This window comes from Macrobrachium rosenbergii, chromosome 48 (assembly GCF_040412425.1).
Source record: "Macrobrachium rosenbergii isolate ZJJX-2024 chromosome 48, ASM4041242v1, whole genome shotgun sequence".
NCBI lineage: Eukaryota > Metazoa > Arthropoda > Malacostraca > Decapoda > Palaemonidae > Macrobrachium > Macrobrachium rosenbergii.
Window position 1 is genome coordinate 36,488,115 of NC_089788.1, and position 22,932 is coordinate 36,511,046.

Sequence of the window (22,932 nt, forward strand, 5' to 3'; positions counted from 1 at the left end):
TGTATAGACAACCCCTCTGAGGAGAGGTCCAACCCAATTTGATAAAAGACTGTAAAGGCAAACCTATTCTTTAAATCGGAGACTTAAAGGGACCTGACTCACTAAAAATAAAAAGGGGAAGTCTGCAATCTGCTGGAACAAGCTCCAAGCAGAGAGATACCCCTTTTATGATACTAATCATCAAAGAATGCAGCTTGTCTTGATCCCTGTTCACTGAAACCAAAAGGTACACTACTAAGTTCCTGCCACCCTTCTCTCAGGCGCAACTGGAAATTCCACCATAAAAGATGCAGGAAACGTGCCATACTATGGAAAGGTAAATGAGTGGCTGACAAGAAACAAGGACTGAGCTACTTTCATGGAGCTTCGAACACAGAACTAGCAGAGCAAGAATCCCCTCAGCATGAGACCAGTGAGGAACTGCCAAAACCACACTAAGAAGAAGAAGGAATGAAAAATACACTGTTAATTACTCCAGCAGAAGAACACAGGAGACTAAAGTTTCAGTAATTCTGGTTCACACCTTTCATGTCTGTGCACAGTGCTCGAAACTTCTTCGCTATTTCAGAGAGCAGGTACCCAAAAACCCCTGCATCCAGATCTGAGAGGTGGATTGAACTGCAGTAATATTCTGCTGTGCAAAAACTAATACCAAAAATCCAACAGCAGAAAACCATCCACCTAAACACCTGTCCTGTTAAAGGAAGTAAAGTAAGAGACACTACTCTCCTGTACTTGAAATATGTCATGAAGTGGTGTACCATTCAATTACAATGCAAATAGATTTATAACCATCCCCAAACTTACAGCATTAAGACAGTGCTAAGTTCAGCTGCAACAGGAGAGTTCAGATGAGGAGCACACACCTGAGATCAAACTCATACCCAGTGTGTAGCTGCTCCCTCCAGATACCCAGGCAATCAAAGCAATGCCCATGGGAACCTCACAAAGGGGTTGCCAAAGCATGCAAAAGCATCCTACGTATTTGTTCAAGAAGCAAGGCAGTAAGAAGCAATCTGAAACTGCATTTTGTGTCATTTCATACTGATATAAACACAATGGTTCATAATAATGAATGAGACACCTCCTGATGACAGAACTAGGACTACCTACCAAAGCCAAAAAGGGTGTTCTTGCTCATAACATGAACCACGTAATAACCCTAAGCTCACAATATGAGAGGCCATGCATCATGTACTCCCTGCTGCCAAGTGCAAGTGGGCATGGGTACTTTACCTCTAGAATCCTAACGAAAGACCAGCTTCAGTTGTATCATAACTGGAAGACAGTCTGAACATCAAAAATTGTAAAACTGGGTGAAGAATGGCAATGAACATCAAAAAATTGTAAAACTGGGTGAAGAAAACCAAACTCGGTGGAGAAATGGCAATGTCAGTCTCTCTCTCTCTCTCTCTCTCTCTCTCTCTCTCTCTCTCTCTCTCTCTCTCTCTCTCTCTCTCTCAGCCTCTTTTCATAAAAAAATTGTAAAACTGGGTGAAGAAAACCAAGCTTGGTGGAGAAATGGCAATGTCAGTCTCTTGCCCTTGGTCATGTCCCAAAATGGGGACTTAACCAAAAGACAGGAAAACTGATGTTTCTAATTAAAAAAGAGCACCCACGCTGTCTACAAGCCCAAGGTATAAGCCAATCTAGAGGAAAGAATGGAATTTGTATGGAATTTGTTCAATAGACACTACCCTGCTTACAAACAAATTACATTCTCAATGGCCCTTCATATCTGGATTTGTTTTGTTCGTAAGTTGGTTTTTAATATGTAGTGCATAATTTTTGTTAATGTTTACATTCAAATGTTGCTCTGGGCACCTATTCTGCTAGTAAAAATTTTTGCAAAAAACATGAGGAAGAAGAACCTGTTCCTTTAACCCCTTCCCTAATTATCTAGAGTATTCTCAAGATTAACTACCATGCATTCTTCTTACAATCATGAGAATATTTGTTCATACTCTTTAAAATATTCCTACTTATCTCTGTCTACCCGCTTCAACTCAGTCTGTGATGAATATCCATTTTCTACATTCAGTATTTTTTTAAATCATGCAGTGTTATAAAGAATTACTTTGGATGCTGGAAAGGTAAAAAAAAAAAAATACTAAATTCTGAATGTTGCTTGAATCTGAATCTTATTTTCTTCTTTTTACATTTCTAACATCCAAAGTAATTCCTTATAATACTGCATGATTTTAAAAATACACTAATATAGAAAAGGGATTTTGACAGAGGAAAAATCTATTTCTGAGGAAGGTCCCGTGTCACCCGGTGAAATTCCATTACAGCACGAATTTCTAGGTATAACAATGCTAGATATACCAGAGAAAAAGAGCTTTCAGGAAAGCTGGGGTTTTACCCCCAGTCGAGCGTCTTCTAGGGAAGACGTCGGTATAATGAAGGGTGAGTGAAATACCACTACCACGGAAATATACTCGAAAGATCTCTCCTTATCAAAACCCCCGAAAAGAGCGGTGAGCCGTTACAGCCCCCACACTCAACACCCGCCAGGACGGCGACACCAGCGCCACCTACTTCATTCCATGCTAGCACTAACCCCAGACTTGGCATGTGCAAGTAGGGGGGGGGAGTACTAGGTCAGTTAGGGAGGGTCACCGGGTGACACGGGACCTTCCTCAGAAATAGATTTTTCCTCTGTCAAAATCCCTTTTCTGAGTCCAGTCCCGTGTCAGCCGGTGAAATACTGATAGAGAATCATGCCAAGACTGCCACTACTGGGAAAAAAAGGGGGGTAATCTGAAGAAAATGCAAAATTGTAACGAAAATAATTTTAATCAAGCAATCTCTTTCATGAAGCAAGAATACTAAAAGTAAGGTATCTTAAATCTAAGGCACATCAAAAAACTTAGCACTATAAAACAAGGGGAGGTCCCCGGTATGACGGGGAAAAAACCTCAAAAATCTTAAAATTACTTAAAGGTAGTGAAACACGAAATGTGCACAGAACAAGCAAATACAACCTTAATACTATACACGTAAACTTAGGCTAAACACGTAAGAGACAAGACTAATGAAAATTAACATATACACATATCTGGGGTACGTGGAGCCAAATAAAAACCGTCCAGTACCCCGTAAGAGAAAACAATTATGGCTAGTCAGATTACACTTTTCCATCAGTAGATACAAGATACATCAATATGAGGGGCTAGGCAGTGAGGCATAAACAACCAGGAGAATAAGCAGAGAAGTAAATGAGGCAGGCGGGCGGGGGGGAAAAGGAAAGGATAAGGAAATGATTATTTAAGGTGGGGAGATGACACTTCCCACTGCTATTGTAGAATATTTCAGGGCTTCGAGCGATTTTAAATAGTGGCGTTTAAACACTAGAGGTGATTTCCAACCCGTATATTTTGATAACTCTGAAAAGTCCATATTATGAAAGTAATTAATAGAAGTAGCAACTGCTCGAATATCATGAACTTTAGGAACTGAGTCTGGGTTGGCTTGTTTAATGAAATACAGAATTTGTTGCCTTATAGCGTTCAGAGAAAGAGTACCACCTTTCTCCCTGATAAAAAGAGGACCCGACTTACTCTGTGGAGTTCTTAAGAGGTAAGATTTAAGTGTATAAACTGGACATAAAGATTGGTCTTGAGGAAGGGGCACCACCTTCCAAGGAGACCACCTGTCCTGTGGGTCTTCGTTCTTAGCTAAAAATCTAGGGTCAGGGGAAAGGAGGACCTCTCCAGATGGGAGGAAGTTAACAAAACTATCACCTCTAGTGAGAGCCGACAGCTCTGAGATTCTAGCACCTGAAGCCAAGCTAATCAAAAATAAAGTCTTCCTTAACAGATCCTGATAAGAGCAATGGAAGTTATCCAACTCTGATGCTAACTTAAGGACGTCATTGAGAAACCACGTAACCGAATGTGGACATGATACTGGTCTCAGACGAGCGCATGCTCTGGGGATGGATGAAAAATAGGAATCTGTAAGGTCGATTTTAAAGCCGTAAAAGAAATACTTTCTTCAATGCCGACTTGACTGTGGTAATAGTGGCGGGAGCCAGGCCTTTCTCAAACAGTGACCTAAAAGAAGGAAACTCCTAAATTAGTCGTCATGATTTTGGCTTCAGATGCTTTCAGGAAGGAGGCTAATTTTTTTGACTGCTGAGTCATACTGTCTAAGAGTAGAATCTCTTTTATCTGATTCTAAAAACAGAGTGTTGACAGGGTCAATGTTCGCTCCTTTTTGGGCTGCGAACTTTATAAAGTCCATAAAACTAGGGCATTCTGAATCCTTGAGGAAGCTGACACAGTCTTGGTTTGTACTGTCTGGGTCAGAATGGGCTTGGGAATCCGAAGACTCCGTAATCCCAGTTCCTGAAGGAGAGGGAACCAATTGCTCTTCGGCCAGTAGGGGGCAACTAGGGCTGGTTGACCCTTGAATGTCCTGAGTTTGTGTAATACTTTCAGCAGTAAGTTTATTGGAGGAACAGATAAATCTTCTCCCAATTGTTCCAATCTACTGTCATTGCGTCTGTGGCTAACGCCTGAGGGTCCAGGTTGGGGGCCACGTAACAGGGGAGCTTGAAGTTGCTCTCCGTTGAACAGATCCACTTGGAGGCCCGGAACCCGGCGGCAAATCCATTTGAAAGATTCCGCATCCAGGGACCACTCCATCTCCAACGGGTAGTCCTGGACAGGGAATCCGCCACCACGTTCCGGACTCCGCTAGGTGGGTGGCTGACAGGTGCCAACCGTGCTTGTTCGCCAGGGAGAAGATAGCTACCATTACTTGGTTTACTCGACCTGATTTGGAGCCGCCCCTGTTGATGCAATGAACTACCACTGCGCTGTCTAACACCAGCCTGATATGAATCCGGTTGGGAGGGCGGATTTTCTTCAGAGTTAGAAAGACCGCCATAGCTTCCAGGGTATTTATATGGAACTGCTGAAACATTGTGGACCACGTTCCTTGTACTTTCTGTTTTGGTGAATATCCCCCAGCCGCTAGAGAAGCGTCTGTGTGGATAACTAGTGCCGGAGGGGGAAATTGAAGCGGAACTGTTTTGGACAGGCCCTTGACTGTGGTCCAAGGCAGCAGTCTTGTCTTTAAGATTCGAGGGATAGAGGAGACCTTGTCCCTGAGCTTGGCATTTGCTCGACTCCGCCACACTCTGTTTATGTCTTTTAATTTGGCTTTCAAGAGCAGGTCTGTCACTGAGGCAAATTGATGAGACCCGAGGACTCTTTCTTGGGATCGACGGGATGCCGATGGATTTTTGAGAAATCTCTTGGTGAGAGATGCTATCTCTTTCCTCTTGGGAGGCGGGAGAGATAACGTGTGGGAGGACAGATCCCACTGGAGACCCAGCCACTGAAACCGGGACTCCGGAGTCAGGCGGGACTTCTCTCTGTTCAGCTGAAAACCCAGTGACTCTAGGAAATTGATGACTATGGACGTGGCTTCCTGACACTCCGGAACAGTTGGTGCCCAGATTATCCAATCGTCTAGGTACGCTGCTAGGGAAATTCCTTGGGACCGGAGCTGCTGTACTACCGTGTCCGCCAGCTTGGTGAATACCCTGGGTGCAATGTTCAGACCGAAGGGCATGACCCTGAAGGAGTAGGCTTGATTCCCGAGTCTGAAACCGAGGAACTGAGAGAAGTTCCGCGCAATCGGGACGTGATAATAAGCGTCTGAAAGATCGATAGAGGTGGTGACGGCCCCACGCGGAAGTAGAGTCCGTACCTGAGCTACCGTAAGCATGCGAAACTTGTCGCATTTTATGTAGAGATTTAGACGCGACAGATCCAGGATCACTCTTTGCTGATCGGAGTCTTTTTGGGAACAGTGAATAGCCTGCCTTGAAACTTTAGGTGCCTTGCTTTCTTTATTGCTCGTTTGTTGAGCAATTCTGTTACGTAATCCTGTAGGATTGATGTGGGTGGCTGGTAAAATCTGGTTAGAGGGGAGGGTTCTTGATCCAGCTCCACCCCAGTCCCTTGGACACAATGCTGTGTGCCCAAGGGCTGAAGGTCCATTGGTCCCTGAACCAATACAGGCGACCACCTACCTGTGTTTTCTCAGTGGGAGGGAGCGGGTTTATTCCCTCTACCACGTCCAGGTCTTCCTCTTGGGGTGGTGTTAGACCTTCCTCTGTGGGGACCTTGCCCCTTCCTGTTTATGCTGGGGGTGGGCCTGGTTGGACCAACACGAAGTAGATGGTTGGGCCACTGCCGAGACCGGGACAGCTTGGACTACCGCCTGATGGGGCCTCTTATGCCTCCTGAAGCGTTTGCCTCCTCTCGTCTGGGGCCGGCCGATTCTGGGGTCTTGCGCTTATAAGTGGAAATGCCCCAGCGAGAGCGCAGACTCTGATTGGCCCGTGTAGCCTCAGACATAACGGATGTAACCTCGTCTTCAGGGAAGAGGTTAGGTCCCCAGATCGAGCTTTTCACGAGCTTGTTAGGCTCGTGGCGGATAGTAGCATCAGCAAAGATGAATTTCCTGCACTCCAGTCTGGCCATGATGAACTCATGCAAGTCCGACTGGAAGCTCGCCAGGAAGGACTTAGCTAGAACCTGGAAAAAGGGTTCGTCTGAGAAGGAGACGGCAGTAGCCTCTAGCAACACATTTCACCCTAACTTCGTAGCCCGATGGGGAGACGAGAGGTATGAGAAAGTGATTCGAACACGTTCGAGCAAACAAACCACCCACCCCACCACAGCGAAGCTAGGGACGGTATGGGAGGGAGCGAATCCCTCTACCAATAGGAGGAGTCCCTGAACTCGAGAAAACGCCATCTAGCGTCACCCCACGCAGTCGCAAGGCTGAGGGGGTAGGGGGTAGTGGAGAGGAGTAGGCTACCGGAAGGGGACAGGAGACAGGGAGAAACATGTCACCCGCTCAACTGCATCCTTCCTCCAAATGAACTTGGAAGGGTAGCCTACTCCAGGGAGCTACACAACCCAAGCCCAACTCCTTGCTAGGCGAAGCCTAATATGGGCCTAACCTAGTATAGGTTAGGAAAGAGGAAGGAGTGTAAAAGGGAGGAGGAAGCAGCAGGGAGAGAAATTTTGTGCCGAGAGCCAACCGGGATCGAGAAGGGGGGGTAAGGAGGCGACTAGCCTAGAGGAAACACATCCAAAGAACTCGATTCCCCAAATGGAGGAAGAGAACTAAGGGGCTCACTCTATCCACTGTAAAACGACCCGGAGGAAACAGCAACCAAAACTCCCTCAACCTGATCTCCGCACTCCAGGGCAAGGGATGGCGCTACACTACAAAAATACCATCACACATAAACAATCAAAATCAAATTAAGCTCATTAGGAGCGTAGCCTACCTCGGGAGAGGCCCACCAGAGGTAAACCACACAACCAAAAAACAATAAACAAAAATAATTAAATATACTAAAAATAAAAGAAGAGCACCATCTTCAAGTATAAAATAATAGCCTACTGAAACCAAAATGAAAATGAACCCAACCTGGGGGGGGGGGTACTTGGACGGGGCATCACCCTAATAAAGGCCGATAGGCCGATAATGCAATTCAAAAACTAAAAAGGGAGGGGAGCCACCGCAAGGAACCACCAGGAAGGAATTCAAGGGGTTAAAATCTTTCTATAACGACGAGGAGACAACTCCAACCGAAAGAACAGAAGGAGTCGCCTCGCGGTCGACATGGCTGGCGGGGAACGCCGTGGCGTCATAAGAAGATCTCAATATTTATGAAAACACGAGAGCAAAACAGCCAATAAAATAGAACAAAACCCCACAAGAAGATGGTACTTAACTTAGAGATGGAAAAGGTGCTCGATGCCATTGTAGATGATGAAAACAATCCAAAAAGGGGACGAGCACACAAAAAAACGAATTTATCACGTGCTAGAAAATGGAATGAAGTAGGTGGCGCTGGTGTCGCCGTCCTGGCGGGTGTTGAGTGTGGGGGCTGTAACGGCTCACCGCTCTTTTACGGGGGTTTTGATGAGGAGAGATCTTTCGAGTATATTTCTGTGGTAGTGGTATTTCACTCACCCTTCATTATACCGACGTCTTCCTAGAAGACGCTCGACGGGGGGTAGTAACCCCAGCTTTCCTGAAAGCTCTTTTTCTCTGGTATATCTAGCATTGTTATACCTAGAAATTCGTGCTGTAATGGAATTTCACCGGCTGACACGGGACTGGACTCAGAAAATGGGATTTAGACAATGGGTATTCATCACAGACTGAGTTAAACCAAGACAGAAATAAGTAGGAATGTTTTTAAGAGTCTGAGCAAATATTCTACTGATTGTAGGAAGAATGCATGGTAGTTAACCAGAAAATACTAGGGATAATCAGAGAAGGGGTTAAAGGAACAAGTTCTTCTTCCTTATGTTCTTTGCAAAAATTCTTACTAGCAGAATAGGCAACCAGAGCAAAATTTGAACTCATGGGTGGCAAAGGGGAGTGCTCCGAACACAATTTTAACTTGTGACCCTGTCTCTTTGTATCTCTGAAAGTAGGGCAGTGTCTTTTAAAAGCTCAAGCACAGACCTCTAGGTGTCCAGAAGACAGCTAAGAAGGTGGTTCTGCTCCCTGTACGTGCTACTACACGCAAGAGAGGATACCCTTACTTAGCAGTGAAGGAAGAGGATAGTCACTCTTGGCTCTGCCCTCTCCCCCTTTCTTACCCTCTACTCCAAACTAACCACTGCCAGGAGGAGATGGCAAAAAGAGTAATTCTCTATTTTACCTGTGGGGAAAGAAAGGTTTCAAAATGTTAAACACCGAACAATTCCCAAGACAAGAAGTGACCTGTGAGCGAGTTTGGTTTGAGAAAGGAAGAGAGAAAAGCAAACTATCCCTCTTATGAAAACCAAGAACGCCTGGAGAGACAGCTCTTCGGGAGTGCCAGAGAGTAGGAACTCACCCTCTGGACCCTCCATTAGCTCCAAGGAGTCACCTTCACTCACTGCAGTACAACCACCTCCTCTGGTGTGAAAGCAGTGAGGAAGAAGTTTGCATGACTCACTGGGAAATAAGGGGCTAACCCTGTCCAGTCCCCACACACTTCCTGAGGTTATGGCAACAGATCAGGAGGTGCCCTCAGAGTAACCTGAAGGACAGCTCCTAAAAAGAGCCGTAGTTGCTTCCCAAGACTTTTGCCCTCAAGGAACTAAAAACTCCAAGAATTGCTATTACTGTGTAGTCTGAAAGGGATCCATATAGTGGGACCATTTGGCTGCCCATGCTGCTCCACCATCAGCCCTGGGAGAAGGCTACCAGGTTGTTCCTTAACCTACACCAACACAGACAAGCCTCTCGTCTGAGAAATGTAAGTCATGATAGAGTCACTGTCAGAACCACTTCCAACATAAACACAACCACCTCCTTTCCTCTCCTTGTGCTCAGTTAAACCAAGAAAGAAGGAAAGGAAGGGAAGGAACATGCCCTGATACTGCTCATCCACTTCTCCTCATGTCACGCAGCTAGCTGTGCCTACGAGAGGTGGAAGAGTTCAAAGAACTCTCCCTAGAGAATAATAGCTCAGGCCATACAAGCGCCATGAGTGCTAATGTACCAAGCACGGAAACGATGCAGGTAAACTCCAAAACCTTCCACACAAACTTCCCTACTGCCAGCATGAAACTGATTCATAGACCAAGAACACTGCTGGCAAATGGGTCTTGCAAACCCTCTCTGAGCGACCCGGAGAAGTCGTGATGTTCAGAGTTGATTGTCCGACCATGCATGGAACAGGAAAGTCATGAGAACCCTGATGCCAACGGTAGACCCAGTCTGAAGACTGGGAATGTCACTACCCCACTGAGGGTGCACACGAATAGCATGCTGACCCTTTCCATGCAACCCTTGGGAGTTGTGGTGAGGAGAAGCTCTTTGTCGAACTGCTCACCACAATTAATCGATCATAGATGGACAGAAAAGACAAAAATACCCCACTGCCATTGGTAAACCCAGTCCATAGACCAGGCACACAGATAGCAAACAATCTATACAAACAGGTTGCTGAAACTCCTCTCTGTGCGACCATGATGAGTCCTGGTGGAATTCCTGGTGAGAAGATTCCAAGTATTCTCTTGTCACCACAGTTGTCCAACCCTGGATAGACAAGGAGAATACCATTAGCCTATTTCCACGTGTAAATCCACCCCATAGAGCCGGTACACAGGAAGAAAATGAGCTGTGCAAACAGATTATATAAACCTCTCTATGTAACAATCATGGGTGAGAAGAGTTGAAGTGTTCCCCTGACACCAAGGTTGTCTGACCATAGACAGACAAGAGAAAATGCCACTAACATGTTGGCGCCCATGAGCCCAATCCTTAGGTCATGTGCACAGGAAGAGAAGAGCCATGTGAACAGGTCGCACAATCCCCTCTCTGTATGACTGAAGAGTCATGGTGAGAGGGGAAACTCAACTCAATGTAAGCTCGAAAGCTTACTGAGAGTTAAGACAGGAGCAGACCTCAAGTCTAAGAGGATGCACAAATGCCATCCCTATCCTGGAAAAACCAGTTACCATTGGTGACCAAGCTCCCTTGCCCTACCCCAAGGATAATAGCTCATGGGAATAAGCCTAACTAGACTTCAAACGTGGGGTAGAATTTCTTTCCTCTAAGCACACAGATTACTGGCACCATGCGACTGAAGAGCTACCTCCTTTATGGTAGGCCCCACTCTTGCAGCAACTTCCATTGTGACTAAATTTCACAGACCTGAAAAGTAAAAATTATTAGTAATTTAAATGGATAACAATACAGCTACTGATGAACACTATCAAAAGCCGCTACATTTTCGACAAAAACAAAATACCAAATCCTAGCAAAGAAAAATCTATGCCCAAAACCCTTGCAAGCATAGCCTACTTATTTTGACTAATGGGTTTGGTCCATAAAAAAAATACAGCGTCAAATTCAAAAGTAAAAAGAATACTGAAGGTTATTCATTGCGAACAGTTCAAACACTAAGCTGGGCAAAAAGTCCGGAGAGGAGTCTGAACTCAACAGAGCCCAGAAGCAAAATGGAATGCAGATCAATGGGTGGGTGGGTGTGGCTTTTCCTATCTGTTGGTACTGTAGTTAACTACCTTGTCTATAAGTTTGAATGCCCATTTCCAGTTTGTGTTTGGAGCTAAATCCTATGTAAGGAATACAGTACAGGTTTGTATTTGTGTAGGCATAAACATGTTTTTAAACATCTACTCAATCATCACACCCACCTGTCAGTCTCTGGTCTCTACTCAAGGCTTTCGTTAGGATCATCAAAAGCTGCTCACTATATACTCTCAGATCTAAACGTTTTGTTTCTCTTGGAGTTCGACAGTGGTCACACATGCCATTACAGTCTGATGCATCCCATCTTTCATCAAAGTGTTCAGCAATGATATTCCTCCTACACCTACAGAGAGTTTAGATAAGGATAGTCAATTATGTTACTCTACATCCTCCATTATTAATGAAAGATTGAATTGATCACAATAATTATAAGCTCAAAAGAATAATTTGTAAAATAAGTCTACTTTGTACATGATACATGATCATTTACATACAACAGCTTGAAGACCCGAAAAATGTTACCATACCTGTTACCATCCAGACAATAGCTTATCAGTCCATACAGATTATCAAGGCCAGTCTGTTCTGTGAAAACCATTGTGCTTTGCCTTGCAAAGTCTGCATATCTCCAAAAGACAAGACATTTTGCAGGTTTATTATCTCTTCCTGCTCTGCCACTCTCCTAAAAAGAAGCACTTTGATAAAAAATGAACTGGGCAGCAGACAAAGACTGGAGTAGACATGTGACCCCAGACAACATTCAGATTCATAAAACTTTTATACAAAATAACAAGGATTTAAATTCAAAACACTTTTATACATAATGAAAAGACTCATGACATTTTTGTGCACAATAAAATGTTATTTTCATGATAAAATTAAGTTTCATATATACTTACCCAGTAATAACATAGCTAACTCACGCAGCAGCTTAAATTAAAAAAATTGTGGTAGCGCTTCGATTATTTAGTGTAGGTGACCAGCCCCGCCCACTAACAGAGGAACGACTTAGCAGACAACCTCATTCTGTTTGTGCCCTTATGTTCAACAATGGGGAGGAGGGCAGGCTTTGTTTCTGTAATTACTTGGTAAGTATATATGTATGAAACTTAATTTTATCATGAAAATAACATTTTCATAAAAGTACAGTAATTACAGAGCTGAATCCCACATTGATAGGAGGTGGGATAAATAGACATATTCTACTCCAAAATATTAAGTCATGGTAATGACTTTGAAATAGAAAAGTTGCTGGCACTGAACACAATGCTTGTCATTTCCTTATCTAGTAAGAGAGCTACTGCAGGGGAATACTGCCTCTGGTTGGTGTTAACCTTAACCTGTAGTGGTGGTAAAGCCATGGAGCGCCTCTACTCAAGTGGGAGCTTTGCAGCGAAGGATATGAACGATGGCAGCAAAGCATAAAGAGGTACCCTTGCCCTGGGCGCAGTACATGCAGTCCCCAGTTAACAGCAGGGGTTCCGTACCCAGTGGAGTGGCATTAACCAAAAATCGGCGATGATAGTGCCAAAAACCCTGCTCAACAGTGCTGTTAACCAGAGATTGGCGCTGAAATCCCTGCTTACAGGCACTGTTAACCGGAGATCGGCACCGAAATCCCAGCTTAATGGTGTCATTAACCGGAGATTGGCACCAAAAATCTGGTTAACGATGTCGCTAGCCAAGCACTGTAACACCAAAACACTGTTAACTGATGCCGCTGGCAAGCAGGGACTGCCTGTACCAATATAAAAGACAACCAGACAATGCTGTCACCTACAATGAAATAACAACCACAACCCATCCACTAAGGGTGGTGGGTGCTCCAGGTACATTGTACCCCCAGTTCCCAAAACTCGACACCTTACTACAAGGTGAAGAGGTAGTAGGAGGAATTCCTGTGCTTCCTCCTGCAATACCATGCCAGTCACTAATAATGGCCCTAAGGTGCTGCAAATTTTCAAACACTGTTTCAACTTTCATTTAAATAGTGAGATGCGAAGATCGATTACACTTCCAGCGGGTCAATTGCAGAATGGAAGTAAGGGACATATTGTGCCTGAAAGCTAATGAGGAGAGGCTGCGCTGACGTCCTTAGCTTTCACTTAAAAAGTAGGCAAAATGTTCTCTTGAATCTGAGAGTGTCTCAGAAATAAAGTCCATTTAAGATGAAGGACAATCCGTTCTTAGTCAGAGGGTGAGATGGGTTCTTGTCAGAACACCAGAGGTTACGGATAGTCCTCTGATCTTCAGGACCAGCTCAGGTAATATCTGAAAGCTCTAACTGGACAGAGCTCTCTCTTCTTCCTCAGAGATAAGGATGTCCATTAAGTTCTTAAGGGAGAAAGAATGGATCCAGGGATCGGATGGGTCCTCGTTCTTGGCTAAAAATCCAAGGGTAAGCGAGCAAACTACATCTCTTTGTGGAAAACCTACTCTTAATCAATGGCTTAGATCTCGCCAATATGTTTTAGCAGAAGCCAAGGTCACCAGGAAGAAAGCCTCCTGGGTAAGGTTTTTCAGAGAAGAGGAGCGTAGGGGTTCAAAAGAGGGACCTGTCAGTCACTTCAACACTACGTCCAGGTTCCAGGAGACCGGATCTTCCTTCCTTGCTTGGGCATGTCAAAGGACTTGGTGAGGTCTTAAGATTTAGGTATGACAAAAGATTTAGGTCTCTGTGCTTAAACACTGAATTAAGCATAGTTCAATACCCCTTAAGGGTAGAGAACAAGAGGTTCTAGATCTCCTCAGATAAAGGAAGAAATCTGCAATTGGGTCACAGATGTCTCAGAAGAAGAGTAGTAGTGTCTGTGACACCAGCTTCAGAAAATTGCCCACTTAGTCTGCTAGACAGAGCTAGAAGATTGATGTCTGCATCTTGCAATAGCCTTTGCAGCAAGTCTTGAAAACCCTTTTCGTCCTGACAAGCTTCCCGACAGTCTGAAGCCCGTATGGGCAAGAGCGGACCACATTTGGTGGTATCTCTTGAAGCAAGGATGTCTGAGTAGACACAGTTCAGGAAGGAGCTTGGAGAGTCCACCAACAACCATAGCAAGTTTGAGAACCATTCTTACATGGGTTAGAACAGGGCTATCAGGGTCATCGTAACGTTACGATGAGCCTGAAACTTGTTAACATTTCCTTGACCATGTTGAAGGGCGTAAAGGCGAAGCGAAGATATCTGAGTAGACAGTTGGGGAAGGAGCTTGGAGAGTCCACCAGCAACCGTAGCAAGTTTGAGAACCATTCTTACATCAGAACAGGGCTATGAGGGTCATCGTAATGTTACGATGAGCCTGAAACTTGTTAACGTTTCCTTGACCATTTTGAAGGGAGTAAAGGCAAAAGACCCAAGTTGAACCAATCTTGCAGCATGGAGTCTGCTGCCCATGTTAGAGGGTCTGGGGCTGGAGAACAAACGAGAGGGAGGCAAAGGTTACTTGCAGTGGCAAACAGGTCCAAAGTCGGTTTGCCCCATAAATTCCACAGACCTCGACAGACCAGGGGATCTAAGGTCCACCCAGAGGGAAGAACCTGCTCTCAATTTGCCCACCAGAACTTTTGGTTGCCTTGAATAAATCGATTGACTAGAAAACTCAATTTTGATCTGCCCACAATAGAAGCTGTCTTGCTGTTTGGTGGAGAGACAATGAGTGAGAGCCTCCTTGCTTACGTATATACGTTAGGGCTGTGGTCTTGTCAAAATGGACTACTACAGTCTTGTTGTGAGCTAGGGTCGAGAAGCACTGAGGCCCTAAGTCGCTATCAGCTCTCTCACATGGAAGTGAAGGTTCTGTTCTTCCGGGGACCATGTCCCGAAAACTTCCCAGTACCCCAAAGCAGGTTCCCCAACCTAGATCTGGGGCACTGAGAGGAATACGTCTGGGCTCAAAGGATGAAGGGACTTCCCTTTCAAAAGTCTATTATAGGACAGCCACCACTGTAGGTCCAACTGTAATCAGGGGTTATGGGAAAATCGAATGTGTTTGCCTGTGTTTCCCTGTCACAGTTGGTCTTGTGTTCAAAACCTTTGAGCACTTTTCTTTCGAAGGGAATTGAAGAATTCAGTTGTCCAGGTCAAGATTGATGTTTATGCCCAGAAAATGAAGTCAAATGCAAGAGGAGCATGGACTCGAGTGAAGACCTGAAGTGCCGTAGAGAGACCGAAGCAGGGACCTCCGAACTGGAAGACCCTGTCTCAGAAGACAGACCAAGTTTTCCATCCAATCGTCCTGGATAATGGATGACAGGGCTGTCTGGTTGGTCTCCATCATGAACTTCGCATCTCTTCAAAGAGACAAAGGGGGCTGTGGGCCATGCAGACCTGCTGACAACCGAGTGAACTTGCAGATCATGATGCAGACTCGCACACAACGGTGCGGACTAGCTGCCAACCCTGCGGGCTCTTTGACAGCCATGCAGCCATGTGGACATCCGTGTGGGCTCGACTCCTTATGTGGACTCGACAACACCTTCCACAAACCGAAGACATACTGTATGTGGAACTGTACGTGGTGGAAACTAATACCTGGTAAGCTTAGAACAAGCTTGAAAAAGTCCATAAAAGAGACAAAAGCCTGGGCACGGACATAAGAGTGGCCTTGTCAAAAAACCAGACTATGATAAATTCTTCTGCTGAACAGATACAATTCTCAAAACTGTGTCCTGAGGGAAGAGGTGAAGTAGGTCCGGAGGTGAAAATAACAGGGCTGGTTTTCAACTGTGACTCCCTCAGTAGCAAAGGACTACCAGAGCTCTTTCTTCTTGAGATTTCAAAAGCAAAGAGTGGAAATCTCTAAAAGCCATCTTAACTGTCCTTGTCCGCACAGGACAGGACTCGGAGACAATCCAAGGTGATGTCTCTCGATAAAACCTGGAAGTCCTCTATCTTCTTCGCCAGCTCCTGCTGCCAGTCAAGAAAACTAAGAACTTTAAAAAACCTTGACAAGATCTTCGACAAGGCGGTCTAGTTCCGTCAAAGCATCGGAGGGAGGAAAATAAAAGACACTTGTCTTGCTCCCTTGATACCAAAAACCAAACTCCCAACTCCTTGAGAGACTTCTTGGAGTACGAAGAAAGGGCCAGAGGAGTGAGCTTTCTTCAAAAAGCTCATAATCTTGGACAGGACTCCGAGACATTAACTGTTGCTTAAAAGGGGTCAACGTCAGCTCGTCTTGAACTACAGTATAAGCGAAGGTGGAACAGACTGAAGAGAGACAAAATACTAGTGAGCAGGCCAAATGGCCCCCTGAGGTGGGAGACTGATACTTAAGAGTTGGCACCAGGTGATTGGGGGCTGGCCCTGGCCAACTGAAGACCAGAAACCAGAGCCAGGCGCTCAATTGGGAGCTGGCGCTCTAGAAAAACGATAGTGTGTTCTTAGAAAAGGCAGGAGCCAAGTACAGGCAGTTCCCGGTTACCGGCGGGCTCGGTTATCGGCAGTCCAGTTTTACGGCGCTTGTCTAACAATGAAAATCTCCAATTTTCAGCAATTTTCGGAGCTGAAAATTGCCAATTTCCGCTTATTGGCGCCAATAATTGGCCTGTACTTGAGCCAATACATACCTAACAGAGGTGCCAATCTCTGGTTATCAGCACCGTAAATCGCAAATTTTCAGTTTTCGGCGATTTTCGCTTATCATCATGCTGTCAGAATGGAACCCCCGCCGATAACCGGGAACTACCTGTACTCAAGAGATAGAGCTGAGTGCTCAGGAACTGGTGTCAGGCATTCGGGAAATGGCACTGGGTGAACAGAAACTGGAGCCGGGCACTCAGGAAAACACTAGGCGTTCAATGGCGGGAGCTGAGAACTAGAGAGATAATGCTGAGCTGACACCAGGAGCTCACTGGATCCAGGCATTCGGAAATTGCTTTCTCTTCTTGCTTGGAGGCCAAGTAAGGTTCCTCAACAAAAAGAGTGCTCAGAAGAGACGGTATCTCCGTTCCTTGCAAGTCGGGCCGAGGGAGACACAGAGGGAACCACAGCGAAACTGCAGGAAGGCTGTGGGATGGGGCTTGCCTCTTTACCGCTTGACAAGAAGTGGAGAACGGCAACCGTCATCTGTGCGTATCTTCAGTGGCCACAAAGAACCAAAATACATAACGGCACTTTCTGTCTGTGCTGGAATCCTCAGAACTGGACGATAACTGGAGGCAGAATTGCAAAACTTTCATATGAAGTCTGCTTAACTTGACGAACGTCTCGGTGGGTTGCAAGAAACTTGGCAGACGGAAAACCCGAAAATCCAAGTTGAGACAGATCTCCAAAAAGAGGACTCTTGTGACGGTCAATAGGGACTTCTAAAGAATGATGATAAAGCCCAGTTCCTGAGTGAGGATAAGAATATGCACATCCAAAAAGATGCCTTTCCAGTGGCAAGGGATGGAAGCACAGGAGCTAGGTATGGGAATAAGTGGATTACAAGTGGAGGGCTAGTAGTAAGAGAGAAAGAGGAAAGGGGACAGTTGGCGCCAGGTATTTGAGAGCTGGCGCCTGGTGCATGAGAGTGGGCGCCGGGCGCTCTGTAGCTGGTTCCAGGTGCTCAGGAGCTGGTGCTGGGCACTTAGAACACAATTCTCGGCTCTCAAGGGAGCCTTCTACTTCCTACTGCTCATCCCAAACACTAAATACATTCAGCACAAAATCTCTCCTTATTAAATGCCTGCCCTTACACTTAACTTTTCAGCTCTCTGCAAAATGTATGAGAGTGTTATGAAGATTGTTTAATCTTGGTTGCAACTTCACTACAGTAGTGAAAATTAGATGAACGTGAATCAGTTATAATAATAACAAAACACGAAAAAACTGATCCTAAAAGTTACCAAGCTTGAAGGCTACTCGAAATAAGTGATAATACTTCACTAAAATCCAGTTATTCAACTGAAGAACAATGAACAAAGCTGCTGCAAACCCCTGATGTTAACATCGAGAGTGGCAGAAACAGAATGAGGTTGTCTGCTAAGTCGTTCCTAGTATTCCCATTAGTGGGCGGGGCTGGTCAACTACTCTAAACAATCGAAGCGCTACCACGATCTTTTTAATTTAAGCTGCCGTGCGAGTGAAACTATTAGCTATGTAATTACTTGGAAAGTTACTTATATGAGATTATATATTTGAAGAGCTTGAATTCACTAGGATCTATACAAAACTCAAATACTGTACCAAAGAACTGTAATTATAAATTAACAAGCACAAACTGCAAATACCAAAAAAAAACACAAACTGCAAATACCAACCCTTGATGCCTACCTGGTAGAAATTCTCCATAGACTTGGATATGCAATGGTGGATCACAAATCGAACATCAGGTTTGTCTATGCCCATGCCAAAAGCAATTGTTGCAACGACAACCTGAAGGATGATACAAGCATAATTGCTAACTTTTCTAATATATGAAAAGGGACCAAGTGTTTTGAGGATATTTACTGTTCTAAGCAAACATGCACACTAACTAACGTGACTGATCTTCACTGGCCTAAACAATTACTGACTGAAAATATGAAAAACTGCCTTTGAATACAAAACTACTTTATGAGACAAATGTTTTTAAAGCCTTCAAGACAGAAGTGAACTTATTTCTGTCCCTAATTTTCTTTTATTCCCACCAGAGCAGAAAAACTATTTGCTAAAAGTACTGTTGGTCATACCAAGAAAAATGTAGTCAAAGTGGATATGTGAGATCTCCCTAAATGTGAGGAACCCTTGTCTTATTTGCAGAGGGCTCAGATTTATGGATTAGAGGTGTGGCAACAGGACAGATTTGGAAGTTTAACTATTATTTACTGTCATTTAACCAGTCAAATTCCTTGACTCCTCTACGATTAGAAAACACAGAATTACTGTATTTTTTTCTTAAACAAGGGGAGTTACTGAAGCTAGAAAAAAAAAGATGGTCACCAGTTGAGAAAAGACAACAAAAGACAACTGACAAAAAAGTAAATCACCAAAACAATACATGACCTTACAGTGAACCATCAGTACTGTCCAGTGGACACCACAAAAAGAAGGCAGTAGTGAAGCAGTCTTAAATAGAGCAGTTAGCCTTTCTTAATTACAGCAGTTAGCCTGTATATTAATAGTATTAAATGTGCATATGCCCATGTGATTTGCTAACCTATAACTTGTATTAATGTCCATTAAGTTTTTCTTAAAGTACAGTATACATGCAAACTATTTCTAGAGTAAATTAACAATGTGTAAAAACATCAAACCATTAATTTGAGATTACCAACAACAAAAATTTTGTATAGAATGAAAAGTATGAGGTCAGTAGAAAAACAATTTCTACATTCATCTCCAAAAAAGGGATTTTGACAATGGAAAAATCTATTTCTGGGGGAAGACCTGTGTCACCTGGTGAAATATCCATTCAGCACATATTTCTAGGTAAATTCATTGCTAAATATACCAAAGAAAAGCTAAATGCAAAGCTGGGGTTACTACCCCTAGTGCGAGCTCCATAAAATGGAGTCGTGTATATGAAAGGGTGAGTTTGTCACTATCACAGGCCTTCGCCCTGTAGACATTCCCAATCTCAAAAAGTCCCCGGAGCGAGGTGCCGTTACAACGCCCGCACCGCTCCCAGACTATCAACAAACCAGCTGCCATTATCATTCCATGTTAGCACCCCCCCACCCAAGCATGGTATTATCTAGGGGGGGAAAGGAGAGAATAGAGGTGGGTCACTGGGTGACACAGGTCTTCCCCCAGAAATAGATTTTTCCTTTGTCAAAATCCCTTTTCTAGGTTCCGACCTGTGTCAGCCGGTGAAATAATAACAGAGAATTAAATATACCAGCTTGGTGAAGATCAAATGAAACTATTGTAATGGAAAGAAATAAAACTATTAGTCCAAGTGAGTTTTAATTATCCAAAACGAAATCATGTAAGGACATAAGAACATTAAGGTGTGGAAACCATGCCCCACAGCAAACATGAAAAAACATAACATTAAAACATAATTAAACTATACTTAAATGCTAACAAAAGGGGACAAAGACAATATGCAACATGGTCAGGAGACAGGCTGTGAAGCATGCCTGACCCGTAGAAGACGGTAAAGGGAATAAATGAGGCAGGTAGGTGGGAGAAAGAGTGACAGAAAAGAATGAAATATATAGTGGTATCATTCAGAGGGAGGGACAATGCTTCCTGCCACAACTGTGGGAAATTTTAGAGCCTCTAGGGATTTCATGTAGTGGCGTTTGAAAACCAAAGGTGATTTCCACCCCATATATTTCTTGAGATCCTCAAAATTCATATGATGAAAATAATTAGTGGAGGTGGCCACCGCCCTAATATCATGAACCTCTGGAACTGAGTCTGGGTTAGCTTGTTTAATAAAATAAAAAATCTGTTGTCTGATGGCCTTCATAGAAATAGTTCCTCCACCTTCCCTCACAAAAAGAGGGCCCGAAGTTATATTAGAGGTTCTGTCTAAATAGGCCTTTAAAGTAAAGACTGGGCATAATGATAGGTCTTGTGGAAGGGGGATAACCTTCCAGGAGGACCATCTATCTCGAGGATCTTAGTTCTTAGCGAGAAATTTAAGGTGAGGGGCTAGCAGAACTTCTACTGACGGGAGGAAATCAACATGGTTCGGCTCTCTAGATAGAGCAGACAGCTCAGAAATTCTAGCACCTGAAGCTAAACTAATTAAGAATAAGGTCTTCCTTAGCAGGCTTAAGAATGAACAATTCTGATTATCAATTTCTGATGCTAATTTAAGAACATCATTTAAGAACCAGGAAACCGTGTGTGGACGGTTTACTGGTCTCAAGCAAGCGCATGCTCTAGGGATTGAAGAAAAATAAGAATCCGTTAAGTTAATATTAAAACCATGTAAAAATATCTTTCTCAAAGCTGATTTGGCTGTAGTAATGGTGCTAGAGGCAAGACCTTTTTCGAATAATGACCTAAAAAATGAGATTGCAAGGCTCGTGGTCATTACTGTTGCTTCAGATTCTTTCAAGAAGAGTGCTAATTTCTTGACTGCTGAGTCATATTGTCTGAGTGTAGATTCCCTTTTGTCTGATTCTAAAAATAAAGTATTAACTGGATCAATATTAGCATCTTTCTGAGCTGCAAATTTCATGAAATCCATAAAGCTAGGGCATTTTGAACTCTTGAGGAAGCTGACACAGTCCGAGTTTGTACTATTTGTGTCAATTTTGGTTTGGGAATCTGTATGCATCGAAGCTTCAGTTCTAGAAGAAGAGGGAACCAGTTGCTCTTTGGCCAGTTGGGTGCTATCAGAGCCACCTGGCCTTTGAATGTCCTGAGCTTGTGCAGGACTTTCATTAACAGGTTTACTGGAGGGAACAGACAGATCCTCCGCCACTTGTTCCAATCTATCGACATTGCATCTGTGGAGTGAGCCAGAGGGTCCAGGTTGGGAGCCACATAACAGGGAAGTTTGTGGTTGCATTCTGTTGCGAAGAGATCTACTTCGAGACCTGGGACCTGACTGCAAATCCACTCGAATGATGTTTTGTCCAGGGACCATTCCAACTCCAGCGGAGTTGTCCTGGATAGGGAATCTGCAATGACATTCCGAACTCCTGCCAGATGAGTAGCTGACAGATGCCACCGGTGCTTGTTTGCTAGGGAGAATATTGCTATCATTACTTGGTTGATCCGGCTCGATTTGGAACCTCCCCTGTTTATACAATGCACCACCACTGCGCTGTCCAAGACCAGTCTGATATGGATTAGTCTGGTTGGGTGCAGCTTCTTTAACGTTAGAAAAACTGCCATTGCTTCCAGAACATTGATATGGAACTGGCGGAACATAGTGGACCATGTTCCCTGCACTTTCTTGTGTTGAGAGTATCCTCCCCACCCGCTTAGAGAAGCATTGGTATGAATCACTAAAGCCGGAGGGGGAAATTGGAGTGGTACTGACTTTGATAAGCTCTTGACTGTTGTCCAGGGCCGGAGTCTCTTCTTCAGAATTGGCGGAATTAGAGACACCTTTTCTCTGAACCTGATGTTGGCACGTCTCCGCCATACCCTGTTTATATCCTTCAGTTTGGTTTTCAGAAGTAGATCCATTATTGAAGCAAACTGAAGAGAGCCTAAGACTCTTTCTTGGATACGGTGGGAAGCTTTCTTGTTCGTGAGGAACTGTCTGGTTGCTTTGGCTATTTCTTTCCGTTTGGCCGGCGGAAGAGATAGTTTGTATAAACATAGGTCCCACCGGATCCCCAACCACTGAAAGCGGCTCTCTGGAACTAGGCAGGATTTCTCCCTGTTTATTTGGAAGCCTAGAGATTCCAGAAAACCGATTACTATGGTTGTTGCTTTCCGGCATTCGCTGGCGTCGGGTGCCCAAATGATCCAATCATCCAGGTATGCGGCCAGCATGATCCCTTGAGACCGTAGTTGTTGAACTACCGTATCTGCCAGTTTGGTGAAAATTCTGGGGGCTATGTTGAGACCGAATGGCATGACTCTGAACGAGTATGCTTGCTTTCCCAGTCTGAACCCCAGATAAGGAGAGAACCTTCTCGCAATCGGGACGTGATAATAAGCGTCTGAAAGATCTATAGAGGTGGTTACGGCTCTACGGGGTAGTAGGGTCCGAACCTGTGAGATTGTAAGCATGCGAAATTTGTCGCATTGAATGTAAGAATTTAGATGAGACAAGTCTAGGATTATTCTTTGCTGACTGGAACCTTTCTTCGGAACACTGAACAGTCTGCCCTGAAACTTCAAATGTCTCGCTTTCTTTATTGCCCTCTTTTGTAATAGATCCTTCACAAAGTCCTTTAGGACTTTGGACGGTGACTGATGGAACCTGACTAGGGGAGGAGGGCCTCTGCTCCAACTCCACCCCAAGCCTTTGGAGACTATGCTGTGGGCCCATGGACTGAAGGTCCATTGGTCCCGAA

The 22,932-nt window shown here is 44.3% G+C and overlaps 1 protein-coding gene across 4 annotated transcripts in view; it reads right to left on the bottom strand.

Moving 5' to 3' along the window:
• The window catches only part of LOC136831343 (ATP-dependent DNA helicase Q1-like), a 443,841-nt gene that overhangs the window by 129,190 nt on the left and 291,719 nt on the right, over positions 1-22,932 (bottom strand). For all 4 annotated transcript variants that reach the window (XM_067091647.1, XM_067091648.1, XM_067091649.1 and 1 more), the window contains 3 exons: positions 18,290-18,391; positions 11,565-11,719; positions 11,202-11,380 (listed from right to left, as the gene is read on the bottom strand). In XM_067091647.1, coding sequence (XP_066947748.1) covers positions 11,202-11,380; positions 11,565-11,719; positions 18,290-18,391 — 436 coding nt within the window. The remainder of the gene's footprint in view (positions 1-11,201; positions 11,381-11,564; positions 11,720-18,289; positions 18,392-22,932) is intronic.